General features: G+C 52.1%; 1 protein-coding gene across 1 annotated transcript in view; it reads right to left on the minus strand.

Moving 5' to 3' along the window:
* Positions 1-4,398: 4,398 nt before the first annotated feature.
* The window catches only part of CIITA (class II major histocompatibility complex transactivator), a 22,799-nt gene continuing 4,769 nt past the window's right edge, over positions 4,399-22,428 (minus strand). The window contains exons 5-18 of the mRNA XM_007462831.1: positions 21,398-21,442; positions 20,145-20,297; positions 19,613-19,756; positions 18,287-18,451; positions 17,434-17,502; positions 14,804-16,454; positions 13,742-13,900; positions 12,989-13,060; positions 10,079-10,159; positions 9,414-9,506; positions 8,076-8,162; positions 5,564-5,647; positions 5,303-5,386; positions 4,399-4,474 (exon numbers count right to left, since the gene is read on the minus strand). Coding sequence (XP_007462893.1) covers positions 4,399-4,474; positions 5,303-5,386; positions 5,564-5,647; positions 8,076-8,162; positions 9,414-9,506; positions 10,079-10,159; positions 12,989-13,060; positions 13,742-13,900; positions 14,804-16,454; positions 17,434-17,502; positions 18,287-18,451; positions 19,613-19,756; positions 20,145-20,297; positions 21,398-21,442 — 2,963 coding nt within the window. The remainder of the gene's footprint in view (positions 4,475-5,302; positions 5,387-5,563; positions 5,648-8,075; positions 8,163-9,413; positions 9,507-10,078; positions 10,160-12,988; positions 13,061-13,741; positions 13,901-14,803; positions 16,455-17,433; positions 17,503-18,286; positions 18,452-19,612; positions 19,757-20,144; positions 20,298-21,397; positions 21,443-22,428) is intronic.

The raw sequence follows: 22,428 nt of genomic DNA on the forward strand, positions 1-22,428 counted from the left end.
AGAGCAGTCGAAGGTGGGGATCCCCTGTGCTGGGCACATGGTAGATCTCCCCTAAAGATGAGGGGAGTGGGCGGGTGAGGGAAGGAGCAAACGAACGACTGAAGTTGGGTCCACGTGCAGTAATTCTCCCCGTTTGCAGAACAGCTGATGCCTTTCAAAGAACCTTCACGTACATACTGTGTTGAACAAGGAATGGGTGGGTGGTCAGCTCCATTCTACAGGTGAGGAGACCAAGGTGTGGGAGAGGAAAGGTGCAGCAGAACTCAAGAGAAGGCAGTTACATACCACCTGTCTTCATGTGATTCTAAGAAGGGTTGCTAAGAAACGTGAACTGGAAGACATTCAAGACAAAGGGAAGCAGGAGAAGGGAGACGTTTCTTTGGGAGAGAGGCCTGTGGGGAAAGCCAAGGGTTTAAAAGGTGCATTGCCGTGAAGTCCACTGAACGTGGAATCATGCCGTCAATGGACAGTGTGACTCCAGACGTCAGCTGCCTTGATTCCTCTGGGCATCACTTCTCCCACCCAGCAAATGGGGAGCAATTCCAGCATTTGCCTGCAATTCCGGTGCCTATGCCTGCAGAGTGACCCTCCAGAGAAGTCAGAAGTGGAGTTTGTATCTTGACTCCTCTTTTACAGGAGTGTGACCTTAGGTAAGTCACATCTGTGAAATGGGGACAGTCATTTACCCACCTCATAAGATGAGTTTGTGTTAATGACAAAGGTGCCCCTCTGGGTAGACACTGCTCCACACCAGGACTCATAGCTTGGCAAGCAGAGCCCAGACCCGATTGCAGCCCCCATTTGCTCCCTTGTCCAGGCGCCTTGTGCAGTGCACAGACTGCCCAACCACACCTGACAGCCCTGCCCAGGGAGTTTTTAAAATTTACTAAAATGCAAGATTTAACAGAGCAGGGACCTTGAGCATTTTATTGAGTACACCACGGTGTCACTGTATATTTGTGGCATGAATACAGCAAATAAAGAAAGCAAAGTTGTGGTGAGGATTATTCGTTCATTCCACAAATATTTATTGAGCCCTTACTATGTGTAGGCCCCTTGCTGGGTGGAGAGGGTGCCTCTGCACAGCAGTGAATAAACAGGTTACCTGCCCTCTTGGAGCTCACATCCTAGGACAAGAGCGGACAACACAACAAATGTGAAAAAGATAAACTAGTGATGGGATAGGCCGGGGGAGGGGTGTCTGCATTTACTACCATCCTGAGGAGCTGTCCTTTGAACTGAGTCCTGCAGGCCATGTGAAGAGCTGGGAAAACATTCCAGGCAGAAGTGAGAATGAAACACACAGATGTGTGTAATAATGACAGCCCACACGTAGGGAACTGGATGCCAGGCTCTTGTTCTCAGCATATTTGCTCATTGAATCTCCACGTAACCCCATGAAGAAGGTACTGTGATTATGCCCATTTTACACATGAGGAGACTGAGGCACAGAGAAGTAATTTGCACAAGTGAGTGGTGAGCTGTACACTGAGCCCAAGCAGTCTAGCTCTAGAGTCTGAGATGCTTGACCCTACACCGTGGTCCCTCTTGATAGCGGGGAGGGGCTCAGCACGGTGAGCACTTTGGCTCAGCACTTTGGCACAAAGTAATAATACTTGCTAATATTTATTGAGCACTTACTGTGTCCCTTGTGCTGTGATAAGCACTTTACATGTATCAACTCACTTAATAAGTGGTAGCTATCATTTAAAGTCATTACTATAAATAATTATAGCCTCTGACCTCATTTTATCACCTCTGAACAGACCAAAAGCAGTGGGGACAGTTGTGCCCACCCCGCCTGCCTGAAGGGTGCAGTAGATGCCTGGATCAGTAGGAGACTGTCTTCCTGTGGCTGCACCCTCTGAACAGACCAAAAGCAGTGGGGACAGTTGTGCCCCCCCCGCCTGCCTGAAGGGTGCAGTAGATGCCTGGATCAGTAGGAGACTGTCTTCCTGTGGCTGCACAAGTGGGAGTTCTGTGGACTCTACAAGGTCCACAAATGCAGGCACACCCTGAGGGGTGATGGCCCAGCTACAAGGCCTGATGCCCTTAGCCACTGGACTAAGGCGGAAGGCACTACCTTTCTGCGGGGATTGCCAGCGGGGCAGTGGGGTCAGAATGCCTCTGACCCTCCCAACCCCCAACACCCACTTAGTGGGAAGAGGAGGACAGTTTGAGGAACCAGGCACCAGGGCTGGCGCACTGGAGCGCAGACAGCTCCCACAGCCACCAGCAGAGGGCCAAGTTGCCCCGAATCAGGGCTCCTGACGGAGCCAGCTGCGCCCCAGTGAAAAACAGCAACAGCCGGCCTGGCAGCTCTCGGTGTAGACGGCAAAGCTGCCAAGTCCCTTCCAGGCTTGCCGTGGCCGGGGCCGGATTTCAGCTCAGCTAAGAAACGACTCCCAGGGTAGAGCAGAGGATCAGAGACAGGAAAACACTCTGCAAGTCTCACGGTGCTTCAGCCTTGCTGACCCCCAAATAATGAATTTTCCAATGAATGGTAGGAAGCCATAGAGAAAATCCTTTCCCGAAAGACAGGACTTGAGCCAAAGTGGACTCTGCTGTGTGTGTTGGGCTGAGGGGGGTGGGGAGGGCAAGAGAGCAAGGGCCCCCGTCAACTCGCTGTAGAATATGGCAGAAGTGATGCTGTGTGACAGCTTCTAGGTCTGGGTTACAGAAAGGGCAGGGCTGTTCCCCATGGTCTCAGTCTCCTCTGCCCCCGCAACCTCTCTTCCTCTTGGGGTGATCACCCTTCAACGCAGCCACCAGGCTGTGAGGAAGCCCAAACTCGCCCACAGGGAGAGTCCCCCTGCCACTTCCTTAGAGGAACCAAGGCCCCCAGCTGCTGGGCGGCATCCGGTGCCAGACATATGCGTGACTGAGCCTCCAGACAGCCTCAGCTGACACTAAGTGGGGCAGAGACGAGCTGTCCCCGCCAAGTCCTGCCCAAAGACAGGTGTGTGAGCAGAATAAATGTGTGTGCTGTTTTAAGCCACTGCGTTTTGGGGCAGTTTGTGATGCATTAGCTAGCCGGAAGAGTGGGCATCCAAAATGGTAAGCACGGTATAAACTCAAACACAGGACCTGCCCGTGGGATTAAATGAGCCATTTATCATGTAGTGAAAAAAGACACAGGAAATGAAGGCAAAAAGGTAGACGTGGTTCCAGTCCATCTCCCCTCCCCTCCTCTGTTAGTGTACCATCAGTTCTTTTCCTGCTAAGGTCCAGTGTGTCTGGCCAGGCCTAGATTTGGCCTCGGCAAACAAAGTTAGTGCAAACCAGTGAGTCCCAGAGACAGAAGGCAGTTGCTGTAGAATCCCAGCCGGTCATGGTTTGGGAAATCAGCAGGCAGGGGATGGTCGCTGGTATCCTCAGAGCTTGCCCATTAGGAGAGCAGCGTGGAGCAGTGCTTTCTCCCCAGGCCGGCAGGGACCTGGGCAGGTGGGGATGTGGCCGCTTCATCCCTCTCTCTGGCCTGGCCACAGCTGTCTGCAGTGTCCTGCAGGGAATGCCTCAGGGCTCTTGGGTGCACAGCAGCTGCCACCAGGCACCGGCCCATCTGCCAGGGCTGCAGTGGCTGAGCAGGGCTGACATCAACCTGCTCTCCGAAGGAGCCTAGGGCCGGGCCTGGGTCTGTTCGCAGAACAGGCCATGGGTCCTTTCCGCAGCTGGGCGGGGGCCGACTCTGAGCCACCAGGGCTGGGCACCAGGACGCCGAGGCTCACGGGAAACAGCCCAAGAAGAGCTGTGTCCACAAATAACCAGGTCAGGGTCCAGCATGGTCAGTGTCTTCGGAGAACATGCTGTGAGAGGTCAGGATGGGTGGAGATCAGGAAGCTTTAGGACAGGGCAGTTTAACACATGGATAAAGTGCGGTCGAGATTGGGGATGGGAGGGATGGGAGGAATGGAGGAGGGGGATGTCCCAGGTCGGGGGAGCATGGAAGTGAGGGGACAGTCATCTGCACAGAGAGAGGCAGGAAACTGGTAGAGCAAACTCCTATGAAAACAATGCCGGGCATCGGGGCAGCTGACAGGTTGAAACAGCAGCCGGGATGGATGGGGAGTCCTCGAAGGCAGACCTTCCCAATGCTGAGGGCTGTGGGACGTGCACGGCTGACCCACCTGTCCTTCCCCGGGTCCCACGCCTGCCCACAGGGAGGATCCTCAGAGCCCAAGTCCTCAAAGCCTTTAGAAGACACCGCACTGAGCCCAGCACAGGGGGATACGGGGTGGGCCCAGATGGCACATGGTCCAGGAGTTGTCACCCAGCTCCCACCTGCTGCCCCGCCCACCTTTTATGGATTCTGACTTCACAGGACACTGTCCCCAGGGACCCCCGTGGTTCTCCCCTTCCAAGCTCACCTCAGTTACCTTGTCCCAGGCACAGCCTGGATCATCTCAGGATGATCCTTGAGTCCAGCTGCTGCAGGTGTTCCTGGACGCCAAAAGGGATGGTGGGTGTCCACATCCTGTGATGGGGGCATGACACACAGAGGTTAGAGGAGAGGGGGTGGTCCCAATGCAAGCTGCCCCCAAATCCCTCCTCCCACCTAGCCTAGTGTGGGGTCATGGGGACACCAGAGGCCTAGGAGCCCCAAGACCCCTTTTTAAAAACTGATTCTGCCACTGACTTGCTGTGTGATCTCAAAAAGTTTAGTTAACCTATCTGTGCCTTATTCTCCTCATCTGCAAAATGGGTCTTACAAGAGCCACCCTATCCCTCCTAGAAGATATGAGTGATTATGTAGACAAAAGTGCTTTGAAAGACAATAAAGTACAGTACTGGACAGTAGACATCATAGTGATGTAATAATAAATAAGTTTCAACCGTATGAAATTGCCAGGTGTGTAGGTCAAAAATGGTTGAATATAAGCGATTTCATATTGTTCAGCCTAGTATATAGAACATTTTTGTGTACCAGACACTCTTCTGAGTATATTGACAAATTTAAACCCCACAATTTAAATATAAATATTTAAATAGGGGGTAAATATTATTGTCACTCCCATTTTACAGATGAAGAAACTGAGGCCAGGGACTTCCCTGCGGTCCAGTGGTTAGGACTTGGCGCTCTCACTGCTGAGGGCCCAGGTTCAATCCCTGGTCCGGGAACTAAGATACCACAAGCCATGCAGTGTTGCCAAAAGAAAAGAAGAAGAAAAGAAACTAGGTCCAGAGGGTTGATGTGTCTGCTTGCCCAAGGTTGAATGCTGGTGAGGGACAGAGCGGGATTTGAGCTCAGGGCTCACAAGGTGAACCACACACTGACTCTCCCTCCACCACTGCTGAGACTTACGCCAGCTTCTCCACATGAGGGCACTTTCTCAGGCTGGCAGTGAGCTGCTGGGCCCCGGCAGCTGTGAACTTGTTGTACTGGACACTGGGAAGAGAAACCCATTGTGGATCCTGGCCCTGGGGACCAATAAGCCCCAGACCAAGGTCATCACCACGCTCTCGACAACCAGACCTCAGCCCAGCCCTTCCCATGATGACAGCAGGAGACCCTGGTCCTCCCAAGTCCTGGCCCCACCCCCACTGCCCAGGTTCCCACACTCACTCCAGCACCCGGAGAGACACCATGTCTGGAAGCACGTGTGCAAGGCTCTCGGCTCCCACGTCGCAGATGCAGTTATTGTACAAGCTGCCGGAGACAGAGGTCAGGGCAGGTGCCAGGGGTGCTGGGGGGTCAGGGCCCAGGGAGAGCCACACCTAGCCAGAATTACTGCCCCACTTAACAGAGGGGGAAACTGAGGCCCAGAGAGTTGAGACTGCTTCTCTGTGGTCATTCAGTGAGTTCAGGGAAGCAGCAGGACTAAGTGGAGGTAGCTTCCCATCTGAAACAGCCCAAGTTCAAATCCCAGCTCTGTGGCTTGCTGCCTGTCTGATCTTTGGCGAGTTACTCAGCTCCCCTGTGACTCAGTTTGCTCCTCCATAAAATGGGCATGATAGAGTAATTGTGGGGAGGAGTAAATGAGTTAATGTTGGTAAAACACCCAGAACAGGGCCTGACATGTGGAATGAACTACATGTTAACTATGGTTATTATACCTCCCAAGGGGGTTTGTGAGAGTTATACAAGTTACTGTGGGGGGTGGGGCAGCATTGGGAATAGCAGGAGAGAGAGAAACCCAGAGTCACTGGGCAGGCTCGGGTTTCTATAGTATATTCAGTCACCATCAGCAGTGTCAGAAATAGCACGACACCTTCGCTGGTGCCAACTTAAGCTGTATCTTCATTAACGAGTGTCCTTTTAACAAGCCAGGTGCAGCCACGGTTCTAATTTCAAGGCCGTGACTTTGCCTTGACTCAGCCTCAGAGCAGCACTGCAGGGCTGCATGTAAAAGCAGCAAGTCTACACTGCAGCAAAGTGGATTCAAGCTAAACTCCAGGAACCCCTGATGTCATGGGTCGGCCGGTACCAGGGCAGGAACCAGGTAGGGGTTTTACAATCCCTTCCTGGGAGGATCTTAGAACCAGGAGGCCCTTCCTCACCCACAGGAAGAAGATTCTTCCCATATTTCATTGATGCCAAGATGCACATGTTCACATTTGAAAATCATTGCGATCAGGATGTGTCTGATAATCAATGGATGTCATTTAATTAGCAGCGTTTTGTCCCCTTAATGGTGTCTTACAAATGGATGGCATCTTACAGTCCATAAAACATGAGGTTCCTTTTTATTTTGGCCATGCTGCACAGCTTGCAGGATCTCAGTTCCCCAACCAGGGACTGAACCCAGGCCACAGCAGTGAAAGCGTGGAATCCTAACCACTAGGCCACCAGGGAACTCCCAATATGAGGCTTCTTAAAGTGTCAATCAGATCACATATCACCCCCACATGCCCCACCTGCTTCTCCATTCACAATGGAAGAACCCCCAACCACTGTCCTGGCCTGCAAGGGTCTCCCTGCATGATCTGGCCTTCCCTGACCTCTCCCGCCTTATCTCCCACCCTCTGTCCCTCATTCCCTATAGCCAGACACAGAGGCCCCCCTTCTGGCCCTCAAAGACCCAACCTCTTTCCCACCTCAGGGCCTTTGCCTCTACTGTTCCCTCTCCCTGTTATGCCTTTCCCTGAGAGCATCCCACAGAAGGGGGAGGGTCACCTCCTCAGGGGTCTCCTGACCTCCCTGGTGAATTCAGTACTCCCTATTGTACCCTCTGGGGCCTTTGTTAGTTTCCTCATTCCCAGCATGAATCAGCGTTTTAAACATTTTGCACAGGGCCCTGTGCTTACTTATTTATTATGCAAGGAACTTGAAAGCAAGACCCACCCTGGTTTTGTTCATAGCTGTATCTCTAGTTTCTAGCACAGGTTCTGGCCCACGGTTGATATTAGAGAATATTAGATACCCTCACAACTCTAGGGCGTGCCAATCACATAGACTACAAACTGCACAGCACACAACCTATGCAGCTGCACTCAGGGACCCTGGCTGGAAGGATAATGAGTTGGAAGGACCCATTAGTCCCCGGGAACCACCAGGCACCAGGCTGGAAGTAAGCAAAAGCAAGAATGTGCTATTCCAACGCCTGCCAGAAGGTGGCAGTGTAGGCACGGACTGATGTGTGTGTGACAAGAGCCAGCCAAGACTACCTGTGCATAGTCAGCATTCTAGAAACCACCCCGGACTCCAGAAAAGGCCCAGTCCTGCCATGCCCTGGGGAAGGAGGACCAAGATTTATTAAGCACCAGAGCCAGGCATTGCACCAAGCCCTTTCCATAGGCTATTGGGATGGTACCCATTTTCCAGATGAGGAAACAGAGGCTAGGGATGAGTAAGTGACTTGCCCAGAGTTTGCCAGATGACCTTCCCCAGGGGCTGCTAATCTTGTTCAGGGCGGTGGCATCACCCAACTCCAGGGGTGTGTGTTCATGTTGGATTTTAGGTCGGCGCCCCCCACTCCCTACCCCCACCAAGTTGTGCAACACTGATGTGGTAGAACAGCCTGTAGTGATTGCTTTCAGGGTCCCAGTGTTGGACCTTACGGCTGGCACCAAGGGGGTTCTCTGCCCGCCCTCCGGCCCACCAGCTCAGCACCTGACCAGTAGAGGGCCCCACTCACCTCAGCCTGAGGAGGGACGCAGCCAGCAAGGGCAGGGCCTCGGCCAGCTTGCAGGCACCCAAGTCAGTAATATTGTTCTGGGACAAACTGCAGGAGTACAACAAGGGGAGGGCTCAGGGCCAAACCTGAATGCCCCTCCCCATCAGTGTCCATCACCCCAGGCTCCAGCAGGGCTGGGAACCCCTGCTTCCTCACAGGGCATCCCAGGGCAGCAAGCACAACATTCTACTTAGGTGAGAGTCGTGGGTGCTGAACTGTGTGAGGGCGCTATGGGTAGACTTGGGCTAAATCAGTAAAACAATGCAGTCACGCCCTGAGGCTGAGTGGGATGATGGGGGTGAGGATGCAGATGAGACAGAGATTGCGCTCCCCCCACACTTGTTTTATGATTTTGTAGCATCCATTCTTTTCCCTTTGGACCACTTTTCAGCACTGTCATTACATAAGGGTTTACATTATTTGTTTAATGACGTGGATTCCACGAGGTGAGGGGTCGAGTCTGTTTTGTTCATTACTCTATCCCTGTGCCTACAGCCATGCCAAGCACATAGTAGGTGCTCAGAAAATATTTAAGTGGGGTAAAAAAGGAAGGAAGGAAAGGTGGGAGAGAGGGAAATGGAGGGAGGGAGGGAGGATGTAAGGAAGGACAAAGGGAGGGAAATCTAGCTTACTCACTCTGTTTCCTTAAACACTATAAATTACTTAATAAGTCTCAGTGTCCTACCATCAAGGAAATCCCTAAGTGAATTCTGGTGAGTTCTGTGGCTGCCCTGATCGTGGTTGTGGAGTAGAGTGTGGGTAGATTTTGATGATCCCTCTAGATTCAGTAAAAAATCATGTTGACCCTCCTGCATCATATCCATCTGCTATTTCCCAAACCCAGAACAGTTTTTTTTTTAATAGAAATTCACTATTTTGGTAATAATGTTTTACTGATAAATCCTAATCTATCTCTCCTGTCTCACCTCCCCAGTCTTTCTCTCACTAGACATTGCTCACATTCATTACTGTACACTTCATAATTATGGATGCTTGTTTGCTTGTTTACTGCATCTCCTCCCTAGAAGATCCCTGAGGTCAGGGGCTTTGCTTTGTTTAAAGCTGGCTCTCCAGGGCCTTGAATGGTGTCTGTACACAGTAAGTGCTTCTTACGTATTTGTTGATTAAATGAATAAATAATTGGTTGAATGGCTGATTAAAGAAATGATTGAATGAATGAATGAATGAATGGGTGGATGATTAAACGAATGCACGATTGAATGGATGAGTGAATGAAAGAATAAAAAAGCTGGACTTTGGGGACAAATGCAGCAGGAAGGGCTGGCCCAGCGCACTCACTTAAGCGTCTCCAGGGCCTTCAGCTGAGGGAAGGTGGCCGAGAGCTGGGCGACACCCTCATCCCCGATCTTGTTCTCGCTCAGCGAGTCCAGGCTGCAGATGGAATCAGATTGGGGGCCATCAGCCAGCACCCTGGAGGCCACCCGATTCTCCCCCACCCTCCGACCCAGCAGTGGCTTCCTCCCATGCTCCCACCCCTGGACACACCATGGCCAGATGCAGCTGCAACTCCGAGCATTTGAGAGCAAATCTTCACCACCAGGGACTGCCAGGCCAACAAGTGGACAGGGCCCTAACTACCCATGGACCTGAATCACTGTTTTCCTTCCTGGCAGCCCCATGAGCTGGAGCAACTTCCTTAACCTCTAGAGACCTCAGGTGTACAATGGGATCATGTTCCCCGACCCTGCCTCCCCACGGGATTGCTGGGAGCAGCACGTGAGGGGAAAAGAGATTCGAAGATCTCGAAAGGATTCAACCTATTTTTATTGTTGGGGATTTCCTTCTGCCATCACTTCCCTGCAGTGGGGGCATCTGGTCACTCACACCAGCCACACTGAGGAAGCAGCAGGACACAGAGAGAGAGAGAAAGGGACAAACAAGGCCAGGGTTTGGGGTTGTCAAAGCCCAATGTCTCTAGGAGGGATTCCGGGGTCTATACTCACTCCAGATGCTGAAGGGAAGAAAAGGCCTCAAGGATCTTCACCAGCTTGGGAAAAGCCTGAGGGCCCAAGATGGGGCCCAGCCTACAAGGCAAAGAGCAGAGTTAAGACCCTGAAGCAGTCATGGCCCCTCTACTGGACCCCACAGAAGGCAGGCCCATCTGAGGCCTTAACTCCCCCCAGCTCCACCTGGTGGGACCCCAATCCCTTCTGCTTCAGGCACATTTCACAAAGCCCACTCAAGAGGCCAGCTGGGCTCCCAGCTGGGGGCTCCCCATCTTTCATCTCTGAGTGGGGAGCCAGTACTTACTCCTGCTGACATCCACATGCACCCTTCTCCCACCCTGGCCTGGGGAAGTGGTTCCCAAATGCTGGCCTGAGGACCACGACCAGTGATGAGAAAGATGGTTTACTTATTTGCCATTGCTTTTTAACAACTAATAGAACCATTTCTTGAGCACTTTTTATGTGCCAGGAACACACCGGGCCCATCACTCAGATCAGACCTCATCTAATCCTCACAATGACTCTGAGCTAAGAGCACTTCTTATCCCCATATTACAGATGGGGAAACTGAGGCACAGAGAGGTTAACGAACTCATACAAGGTCACACAGCCTGGATGGACATTTAGACCAGATTTCGAGAGAATGAGAAAAATAAAGACAACAGAGGGCTATTTTGTTTTTTTTTTTTTTTTCTTTTCTTTGTTCTTTTTTTTTTTTTTTCCTAAATTTTTGGCCATGCCACACAGCATGTGAGATTTAATTCCCCGACCAGGGATCGAACTCACGGCCCCTGCCTTGGAAGTACAGAGTCTTAACCACTGGACCGCCAGGGAGGTCCCTGTTTTTAAAATATGGTTAAGTGTACTCAGTGTAAAGAACAGTCTTTTATTCTAATATTATATCCTTTGAACTTTTTTGACATTAAAATGTTCATTTTTAATAAAATTATGGTGTCAGCAGCAGTTATTTCACTTGTTTGAGTAAACATACTTGATACAAATTAAAAGATGGTAACTGCACATAGTCACTGAAATTTACTCCGAAATATTCTCAGTCTTTGAAACCCCAAAGTCTGGGAACTACTAGCCTCAATGAAAGGTCACAAGATGGGAATCCGTAATCTGATTTGAATCTGGGCTCTACCACTTAGCTTCTGTGGGGCTTTTTGGGCAAATCCCTTAACCTCTGAGTCTCAATCTTCTCAAATTTAGCCCCAATCTTAGGAGGTTTTTGGAAAGTTTAAGGAATTCATTTATCAAATATTGATTGCTTGCCTACTGTGTGCCAGGCCCATCAAGCCTGTCACACAGACAGCCATGAACAAAACAGACAAAAATCATTGCCCTCGTGGAGCTGACATTCCAGGGGGCAAGACAGATAATCAAAGAAATTGGTAAACTGTCTGGTGTGGGAGATAATTGATACAGAGAAAAGCACAGTGTGAGCAGGGCAGAACTGTACTTTTAAATACAGGAGTCAGAAAAGGCCTCTCTCACTGAAAACTAGAAGAAAATGAGGGCGTGGGCCATGCTGATGCCTGGGGAAGAGTGTCCTGGGTGGAAGGCACAGCCAGTGCAAAGGCCCAGGGGTCAGACCATGCCTAGTGAGGTTGAAAACCATTAAGAGGACCCACGTGTCTGGAAAGAGTGCAGGAGGTGAGGGTGAAGAGGTAAATGGGGGCTGAATCAGGGGAGAATCGTCCACCAGCAGAGCCCCTGCAGGGTTCTGAGCGGCTGAGGGGCCTAATCTATATGCACATGAGATCTACAGGGTGCCCGGCATGGTGGCTGCCAGTCTCACGCCCAAAATAGTCCTTTCCTTCCTTCCTTCTTTCCTCAGAACTTTCTCAGGGCTTCTGGCCTGCAGGTGGCTACTCTCCGGGTTCTGGGCTGTTCTACCCCACGGCTGCTGTTCCCCAGAGCACAGTTCCGACCTTGAACTAGGGGCTTTTTAAGCTAAAAATAATTCAAAGCCAGAAGGGGCCCTTGGTGATTGTTTTCATACAGTTCCTCTTTTCAGCAATATTTTTCACCTCTGCACAAATTTGGCCTCTTATCTCTGTTCAAAAGAAGAAACGCTTGGCTTTTTCTGGGGCATGGGGGGAGCTGTGATCAGGAAGAGCAGACAGCTTGTGGGTGACCAGCTGGGGACCTTGGACAAGTTACTTAACCTCACTAGGCCTCAGTTTCCTCATCTGTAAAATGGGGATGATAATGACTATCTCCCAGAGTAGCTCTTGAAATTAATAAGATTATGGCACTGAGTACATTGTAGTTGTTTAATAATTCCTTCTTAATCATTGGATGATTTTAGATCCCTAACAAGGACCTACCATGAATTTAACTGTTTTGTTTGTTGGAGCAACAGCCAGGCTGACCTGACATTTGTGACTTTGGACAAACAATTTACACTCTCAAGGCCTCAGTGTCTGCTTCTGTACAGTGGGGAGATAATATCTCCACCCAGCATGGTTCATCCCTATTTCTTTGTCAGGCTTCAATGCTTCAGTCTCCTCTTCCAGGAAGTCATCTTGACCTCCCCTAAGTCTTCACACTCACAGCCCTTGAGTTTCTGGCCACTAATCACAGCAGGTGGTAATTGTCTATTTACACTGGACGGCAAGCTCATTGAGAACAGTGGCCTCGGTCATATGAGTAGGTCTGTTGAATGAGTGGATGTGAATGAGTATGTTCACCAGCAAATGGGCAAGTTAGCTTCACCCCCGAGAACCTCCAGGACTAGCCCAGACCGGCCATGCCCCAGCTGCTGGAAGCTGGTTTCCAGAGTGGTGAGGCGAGAAGGTAAGAATGATTCTGAGGACCCATCTCCATTCTGGTGGCACAAGCCCAGCTAATGCCAAAGGAGAAACCTCATGGGGACCCGAGACAATTTACCCCTTTGCTTACGCAAACTCCAGCTTCTTTAAGTCTCGGACGGCAGGGAGTTCCCCAGGAGTGTCTTCAGAGGAACTTCTTGTCCTGGAGAGAATGGGCAATGTTAGGGAAGGGCTGGCTCCTCACCTGTCATGGAGCTCCCTCCTAGGGGGTCCTCCTGCTCCAGTGCCCAAAATTCCCCAGAAGGACTGCCTTCCTTGGGCAACTGTTGTCCTCTTGTTAAAAAGAAAAACCTCAGGACAGGATATTATTAAGGCATTACTGTGTGTTTCACAGAAAAGAGCCTTAGAGGAGGCATTACCTACACCCATCCCAGACAGTGCATAGTAGGTGCTCAAACAATGTATGATGAAGGAATGAGGGAAAGACAGTTGCTCTGTGGTCACATTTCCTCTGCCCTCTGAACCTTAGACCTCTGCCATCTAGAAAATGGGAATGATACTGGTCCCGGCTGCCTTGAAAGGTGGCCATAGGTGTCATTTGTGTTACTAGATGCAGAAGGCAGCTTATGAACTCTTAGCAGGAGAGAATATCTCCTTGCTTTAGCTGAGAAAGAATTGGGTACATCATGGCAAGTTCTGAAGTGGACAGAGTGATAAATCTTGGGGACTCTGCCTGGGTGGTGACTGCAGTGAGAGATTTTGGATGGTCATTGGCTGGCGGGGAGCAGGGGAGGTCCCCCCAAAAGAGGAAGAAGTGTTAATAGCAAACTTAATATTAGGTCCTGCATGGTCTGGACCAACTCCCATGCCCTTTCCCTCTCACCTCTGGATCTGCACGAGGTTGCCCAGGTCTTCCACATCCTTCATGGATTCAGCCTTGAAAGGCTCAATGGTGAACTTCTCCTTCACTGCTCGGAGTAGCTTGGCCTCCCCATGCTGCTGTAGGGACTCCCACAGCTCCACTGTGTCACTCAAGGCAGCCCTGTGGAGGAAGGGCTTCAGACCCAGTCATGGTGACTGGGCTAGACCATAATGCAGGGGGCGGGGGGGTGGCGGCTCCATGAAGGGACCTCCTACCTATTCAGATATTTTCCTTCCTCAACTTAACCCCTGCTTCCTCTAGAAAGTTTTCCATGACCACTCAAGCCTTTATCAATTACTCCTTTTTCTCAACTCTCCCAGTGGTTTTATTTCCCTTTTTGCTTTGGCTACCAGGAAGCTCAGTGCTAAATTCTCAGTTGAACCACTACAATGGTGTAGACCTTACAGCTTGGGTAAAGTATGCTTAGGGGGAAGGTGGCAGAGATTCTCTGGAGATTAGGCTTAAATGATCAAACAGATCACTGAAGGATTTAGATTCCTTAATTTAAATTAAGGAACTTTGACTTCATCCTGAGGGAGGTGGGGTGCCTCTGAAAGATTGTAAGGAAGGATGCGATGTGATCAGATGCAATTTCTAGGGAGATGTGCGCTGATGGTTGAATATAAAGTGGAGTGGAAGAGGAGAATGGAGGCAGGGAGGTCAGGGGAGTCTATGGCTTTAATCTAACCATGACAAAACGGTGACTTGATCAGGGGATGGAGAAAAGAAAACGAATTCAAACCCAGGTCAGTCTTAGATTCTAGACGTGGCCCAGCGCCTGTCATAAGGCCAGCCTTCAAATACTGGTTGAAAGAATGATGCTGGCTGTGTGACCTTGGGCAAGCTACCGTACCCCTCTGAGCCTCGGCTTCCTCATCTTAAAAAAGGATAGAATCACTTCTGCCCCCATCTGGCTGCCATTCATGCTAAATGAGACCCCACAGAGTCAGCACTGGGCACAGCACCAAGACTGCTGTAGGTGCCCAAGGCAAAGAAGCCCACTCTCCTGCCCCCAGCCCCCACCTGAAATGGGTGACACAGCTGAGTCCCACGAGGCTCCCCAGTCCAGAGGGGTCAACGCCAGTGCTGCGGAGGTCCAGGGAGAAGTCTCGGCCCGCCGCCTCCAAGGCACTGCCCAGCACGTGGGTGTCGGGAGGTGTGAGCCGGGTGCCCAGGAACGAGAGGTGGGCCGGGAGCCCCTGCAGCACATGCTGCCAAAGCCCAGCATCCAGCGCCTCGTGGGCGCAATGCAGCAGCTCCAGCAGCCGCCCCGCCTTCAGCGTCCCAGGCTGCAGCCGCTTCAGGTACCTGGTGAGCACCTTCTGCTTCCTGTCCGCTGAGGTGGAGCCCGCCAGCCCTGCCAGGGCTCCCAGGCAGCAGGCACGCGGCTGGAAGACCAGCCCCACCAGAAAGCGTGGCACGCCCTCCAGCCAGTTGTCATAGGGCCGCTTCTTCCTCGGGGTCAATGCCAAGTACTGCGGCAGCTCCTTGTCCTTGATTTCGCTGCTCAGAGCCAGCCACACGGCCCCCAGGAAGCATTGCAGGAGGAAGCTGGAGAAGGCCAGCTTGGTCTCCGGGGCCCCCGGGGTGGGCCGCACCAAGCCTTGGGCCACAGCCCAGACCCTCACCTCGGCCGATGGGAACTGGCCCTCCCGCAGGCTGCTGTGGTGACCGCGGCCCAGCTCCCAGGCCAGCCTGGCCAGTCCCACCAAGGCCCCTGGGGGGCTGTCACGGGCTCCTGGGCCTAGTAAGCCAACATAGAGGCCCGTGAGTGTGGAAGGCAGCTGAGCCTCATCACCTAGCTCCAGGAGGGCCTCCAAGAGCTGGCACACGGCCCGGCACACAGTGGGGCTATGGCTGTGACTCAGGAGAAATGGCTGGGACTGGAGGAGCGCCAGGGCTCTCTTCTGGTGCTCGGTGGTCCCCGAACACTCAAAGTAGCGCATCACATAGGTCTCGGCCTGCTGTGCGGAGAAGCCGGCCACTTCGAACAGAGCATCGGCCTTGCTCAGGCTCTGGGCCAGGCGGCCCCGGGGCCGGGCTGTAAGCAGCAGGGTGCAGCCGCTCAGCAGCTTGCGCTGGAAGAGGCCCGCCAGCAGCCCCCGGAGGGAGCGGGCTTCTGCTGACATGGGTCCGCCCGCGCTGTGCAGGAAGCCGTCTTGGGCTTCGAGCTCCTCGAAGCCATCCAGGATGAGCAGAATGCGGTCGGGCCTCCTCAAGATGTAACTGAAGACCTCGTCGTCCACTGACAGTGGCTGTGAACCCAGGAAGAAGAGCAGATCCTGCAGGCGGTAGGTGTCTCCCGGACGGTCCAAACAGTGGCAGGGGATGCAGAAGATAAAGTCATACTGTGGCAGCTGGCCGCAGGCCCAGGCCCAGCTCACGGCCTGGACCCAGTGACTCTTCCCCTGTCCTGCTTTGCCCAGCACGGCGATCACCTGCGTCTCACGTGGCCGCCGGTGGTGGCTAGAGGCCAGCAGCACCTCGCCCAGACTTCCTCGGGCCGGTTGCCGCTCTGCCCAGTCCGGGGTGGTCAGCTCTCTGTCCTGGCTTTTGCCGCAGCTCCTCTCCAGCCTTACCCTCACCAGGTCCACCTCCACCAGGATGCCTTCCGGGCCTGCGGGCTTAGCCTGGTACTTGTTCCGTAGCGAGCAGTAGAATTGCTCCACACTCTCTGCACATGTCAAAGGGTGTGGGGTGGGGGAGAGGAGGATGCTAGTGGCAGGACTGGCCACTGTGGGGGCAGCAGAGTGGCAAGCCCGGCCACCATCACTAGCTTGTTCATCCATTCATCAAAGTTTTTCCTGACTGCCTTCTTGATTAGCTGCCTCCCTCAATTACCCAGACACCCATTCATTCACTCATCTTCTCACTTGATTATCTGTCCACTCTTTCATTTACTCACTAACCTTCTTTTGTTCACTGACCATAGGGAGGTCATGGGGGCTTGGTGGTGCTAAGAGTTAAGATAGTGGAATCCAGGTTTCTGGTTCAAGTTCCAGCTCCACCACTTATTACTGTTATGTTGAGCATGTGATATACCCTACTAGCCCTCAGTTTCCTCATCTGTAAAACGGGGATCATACTGGGGTTGTTTATGACTTTGTTTGTTTGTTTTGGCCGCAAACAATCCCGGGAGGCATGCAGGATCTTAGTTCCCTGACCAGCGATTAAACCCACGCCTCCTGCAATGGAAGCGCAGAGTCTTAACCACCGGACACCAGGGAAGTCCCTGTTTACAACTTTAATAACTGACTACATCTCATGTGCCTGGAAGTGTACCTGGAACAGAGTCAGACTCAGTCGTCTGGCCGTTCTCTCAGCTGCCCTTTCATTCCCACCTTCTATCTCTCCCACACCCATCATACACTCCTGCCTTCACCCACTCTCCCAATCACCCACCCTTCCCTGTTTCATTCTCTCAGCCTCACAAACAAGATGTCAACACCTAGCATGGGCTTACGAGGGGCAGGTCCTCAGTAAATGTTGCTCTAAGTGTAGGTATAACTGGTGGAATGAATGCTGAGATGGCGGGATCAAATGAGCAAGTGAATGAATGAATGAGCCAACAAGTGAGGGATTGAATAAGTGTTGGGTGAATGAGTGACACGAAGCCTCCAGCACCCAGGCAGAGGGACCCTGCCACCACTCACCAGGCCACTTGGGCAGCTTGCTGGAGGCCACGTGAGCTGCTGGGCATTGGGTGGGGGACATCTCATCCTCTGGAGGGGAAGAAGCCAGTGTCAGAGTTAGGGTGAGGGGCACCCCAGGGACCTCCCTCCCTCTGGGGCATCAGTCCTCTGAGTATCGCAAGGTCAGAGCTGACGTGGGCTGAGTCTCCGCAAGATGGAGGTTACCAGGTGGTGACCTGAGGCTGTATTCTGCTCAAAGATGTCTTTTTTTGGCCAGCTGTACTTTTAAAATTTTCACCAGTGTTTTAAAAATCACAACATCTATGTTAAAATCAAGATCTCCAGGGCTTCCCTGGTGGCGCAGTGGTTGAGAGTCCACCTGCCGATGCAGGGGACACGGGTTCGTGCCCCAGTCCGGGAAGATCCCACATGCCGCGGAGCAGCTGGGTCCGTGAGCCATGGCCGCTGGGCCTGCGCGTCCGGAGCCTGTGCTCCGCAACGGGAGAGGCCACAACAGTGAGAGGCCCGCGTACCGCAAAAAAAAAAAAAAAAAAAAAAAAAAAATCAAGATCTCCAGATTCTGCTGACAATTCAGAAGATCTGGCTGTATTGAGCCTGTTTTCCTGCCATGTAACAAGATGGTGAAGGCTGGTGGCCCTTTTTAGGTTTGGCATGGATTCTCCAATTGTTCCCCTCACCAGCTCTCCCATGTATCCCCCCTCCCTGGAGACCCTCCCTGCCCTGTTTTACACAAACACAACTTGCCGGTGTCTGCAGGCAGCTCTGTTCGTGGACCTCATTGTCTGAGGCAATCCCTTCCCCCAGGGCCTCAGTTCTGCTTCCAGTAACTCTCACAGGCCCTGCTGATTCTTACCTGTTAGGTTTGTACGGGAGGTCAGGGCTGGTTCAGGCATGCTGGGGAGGTCAGCTGCCGATGGGGCAAAGGGGCTGGTGGAGCCGGGCCGGTCTGGGGACTTCGGGAGGCTGTGGACAGCTGTGCTGCTGGAGGCGGGTGTTTGGCTGGCCTGGGGCATCTCACCTACATGGGGAGGGCAAGGAGTATAGAAACAAGAAGGAGCCCACTTGGGTCACCCCCTTCCCAAATCATGCTGTAGGGCTGGGAGTCTGGGGAAAGGTGAGGGGAACTTCCAGAGGAAGAAATTTCAGGCCAAAGTTGAGGAAAGAGCTCTGGAGTTACAACTAGGCTCCCAGAGCCTTGGTTTTCCCATCTGTGAAATGGACACAATCAGCTCATAGGGAGCTTAGGGCAAGTGATACTACAGCACTTTTCCCACTGTGTGGTCAGTACTCATTTTCCTGGATGCCCAGAACACCCTCTTGCTCCTGGGATACCAATGCATTATACAAAAACTGGCATGCAACCTTTAAAAGATGCTCTTGAATTGAATCGAAGTATCCCCCTTAGCCTCATTCTCTCTCCCACCCCTTAGAGCCCAACATGCCTTCCCTTGGACAATTCACAACCTTTCAATGTGACAGGTCAGCAGGGACCATTTTACTGACCTGGAAACAAGGCAATTCAGAGAAAGCTATGCAAGGATGCATACCAAACTGTTCACAATGGTATACTAAAAGAGTGAGGGAGAGACTCAGTAACTCTTGTAAGTATCTCTTATTGCTTGGTTTGTTAATGAACATGCATTGATGTTGTGCTTTTATTTTAGATTTTTTTTTTTTGATGTGGACCATTTTTAAAGTCTTTATTGAATTTGTTACAGTATTGCTTCTGTTTTTGTTTTGGTTTTTTGGCCATGAGGCATGTGGGACATTAGCTCTGCGACCAGGGATCGAACCCACACCCCCTGCACTGGAAGGCAAAGTCCTAACCACTGGACTGTCAGGAAAGTCCCGATGCTGTGATTTTAAAATATAATAAAGTTTAATTTTTTTGGAAAAAAAAAGGAGAAACTAAGGCTTACTCGGGGAAAGTGACCCAAAAAATGCCACCTAGCCACTTGGTGTGTCACTCACCCAGACCACGTTGGGGAGCTCTGCTCCTCTGCTTTGATTTTTGGGAAATGGGGACAGAGATAGGTGTTCTGGGGAAGGAGGATCATGAGAAGGTGCTAGGCTAAAACTGGCAATTATCTGGGACAGGGGTAGGGTAGAGGGGGGATGGGATCAGGGGGTAGTCAGGTCACAGGTAGAGGGGGTGGGGAGTCCGGCCTCGCATACTCACCTTGGTAGATGAGTATACTGGAGACCCCTGTCCCAGCCCCTGAGATTTGCCAGAACCCCTGGGGCAGAGTGGAGAGAGTGGGGATGATCTGGATGGGTCCAGCAGGGAGACTCAGGCAGCTCAACAAGGAACTGGAAGGGGGCACTGCAAGAGACAAAGACGGTGAGCTGGGATTCTCCATTAACATCTTAATTAACAGCTGACTCCCTTCTAAAGGGTTCCAGTCTTCCAGAGAGCTGCAGCTGTGTCTGCTTGCCTGTGGTGGTGTTGCTGGCACAGAGAGGGTGCTCAGTTCCCAGCTGATGAAAGCATAGGGCTGGGGGGTGAATTCCCTAATTGGCGGGGATTCCCTGCTGTGTCTCCGAGGAATGTGCTTCCTTCCAGGGCATGTTTTCTGGCACAGACTGGGTTGATGGGGACATTGAGGATGGCATTGGCTGGGACAGAAGTGGGGTGGCACTAGTAGGGTGAGGAATTCCTGTCGCTGGTGGCTTCTGCCTCTGGGGAGTGGGGAAGCCCACCCTCTCCAAGCCCCCTAACATACCGGTGTCCTTCAGCTGGGTCTGGCTGGATGCTGGCTCCTTGTTGAACAGAGCAGGTGGTGACGGGCAGGGCTGAGCCGAGGAGTCGCTCACTAGCCCCACCAGGAAAGCACCAGTCACCACGGGCATGGCTAGGGGCTCAGCTGTGAGGAAGGGCCAATGTTAGGGGCTGGGTGAGATCTGGGTGGGTGCCTGCAGGGGCCTTCCCAGGGTAGGGAGCGCTCTGGGAGCAGATCTCTGCTGGCAGTGGAAGGAAACTCCTGTCCTCTTCTCTGCCCTGGGTGAAGCTGGTTTTATCAGCAACTGCTCTGTGCCAGGCAGCCCTCTACCCCCAGCCTCCTCTTTGTGACTGGGCCCTGAGAGCTTCCTGCCATGGAGAGCTAGGGGTGGAATAGACATATGAATAGGCTGTTAGCCCAGGCCCCCTACCAGCTTCTACAGCGAGTCACTGAGCCCCCGGCCCCCTAAGAGGCCCCAAGCACTGCCCATCAGACTGGGGCAGGAGTTTATCTCCTGCATTTAATTGGAAGCCCTAGGAGGGTGGAGACTTGCCTCCCCCATCAGATTGGGAACTCCCTGAAGACACAGACTATTTCTCCATCATCCTGGGGTCTTTGTGGACAGGGTCCCTGTCTTCTCCATCAGATTAGAACTTTCTGAGGGCAGGTACCAGGCTCCCTCCATCGGACTATGAGGCTTTCATTCCTCAGTCTGTTCCCCTCAGAGGGCCTGGTTGCCCAACCTTTGCAATAACAACTGAGTCGGAGGGGAGCGGAGAGGAAGGGAGGGGAGGAACATCTGGTGGGGGACTGATGAGTATGGGGGAAGAGGCTCACTGAGGCCTGGGGGCTCTACGGAGGGTGGGAGGGCACTGGGTAACCAGCTGATCCGAGGTGACTCTACACTCTGAAAGGAGACATGTGGCCTGGAGGGGCAGTGGAAATAGGTGGTGGTGGTAGGGTGGGGTCTCAGCTCTGACTCAGAGTTAAGAGGAGGGAGGTGTTAGGGGAGAGGCTTTGTAGGAGGAGCTGAATGTCCCAGCAGTCCCTGAACTTCAGAGCATGGGCTATGGAATCATGATCTTGGTTTGAATCTCAATTCCACCTCTCACTTGCTGTGTGATCTCAGACAAGTGGCTTCACCGCTCTGAGCCCTGGCTTTCAAATGCCAGTTTACATGCGGGCGTGAGGGGGCCCTGGCTTTCCTGCCCATCAATCTCCCAGGACCCACCCGCCCTGCTCACCTAGCTTCCTGTGCTTCAGATCCACAGGCAGCTCCTCTGGGAAGGCTGCAGAGAGAACACTATGGTCATCAGCCCCAGGGAAGGGGTATTCCAAGCCAGGAGGGGCTTGTGGACCCCAGCAGGCCCTATAGAATTGCCTTACATGGCTGGGAAGTGGCCTTGGGGGTCCCTTTCCCTCCCCAGCCCCCAGCAATTTCTGCCCCTACTCTTTTGCTTGAGCCCAAACCCCATCTTGAAGCACCCAGGACAGTGAGGCACTGGGAGAGGCAGAGCCACAGAGGGGACACAAGATGAGTTTGAGTTTAAAAAAATAATAAAACCCCTGCTTTTGGTCCCTTCCTAGCTGTGTGTCTCTGCAACACAGCCTCTCTGAGCCTTTGATCTCTCATCTGTGAAATGGGGGCAGTGATTCCCACTTCACAGGAATGCACTGGAAATCAGTTGAGTAAGTATCAAGCATGTAACACATTGAGAAAACCCCTATGTGTCCCTTAGCAAGAGGCTGATGAACCAAATTATGGTTGATTATGTGAAATACCACACAGCCCTAAAAATAACAAGGATGCTGAAGGACATATGGGGCAGTACTGGTGTCTGCAATTCACCTTGAAATGTTCCAAAAATAAAATGGTTGGATGGGTGGATGAATAGAGGGATGGCTAGAGATGTGTTAAGACCACTATAGCCAAATACTGATGGTAGAATGGAAGTGATGGGTATATGGTTGTTTGTAGTACAACTCTTTCATCTTTGCTGTATGTTGCAATTTTTCATAATAAAATATTAGGGAAAATGTTCATGAAATGAAAAGAAAGGAAGAAAGAAGGAAGGGAAGGAGGAAGAAGAATAAAACAGAAAGAGGAAGAGAAAGAAAGGAAGAAAGGAAGGAAGGAAGGAAGGAAGGAAGGAAGGAAGGGAGGAAGGGAGGAAGGAAGGAAAAAAATAGAAAGGGAAATTCCTGGAGGCAGGACCATGTGTTTTCCATTAGTGCTAAGAAAATAACCTCCCAGACATGTTAAATGAAGAAAGAG

This window comes from Lipotes vexillifer, unplaced genomic scaffold (genome assembly GCF_000442215.2).
Source record: "Lipotes vexillifer unplaced genomic scaffold, Lipotes_vexillifer_v1.1 scaffold306, whole genome shotgun sequence".
Taxonomy (NCBI): Eukaryota; Metazoa; Chordata; class Mammalia; order Artiodactyla; family Lipotidae; genus Lipotes; species Lipotes vexillifer.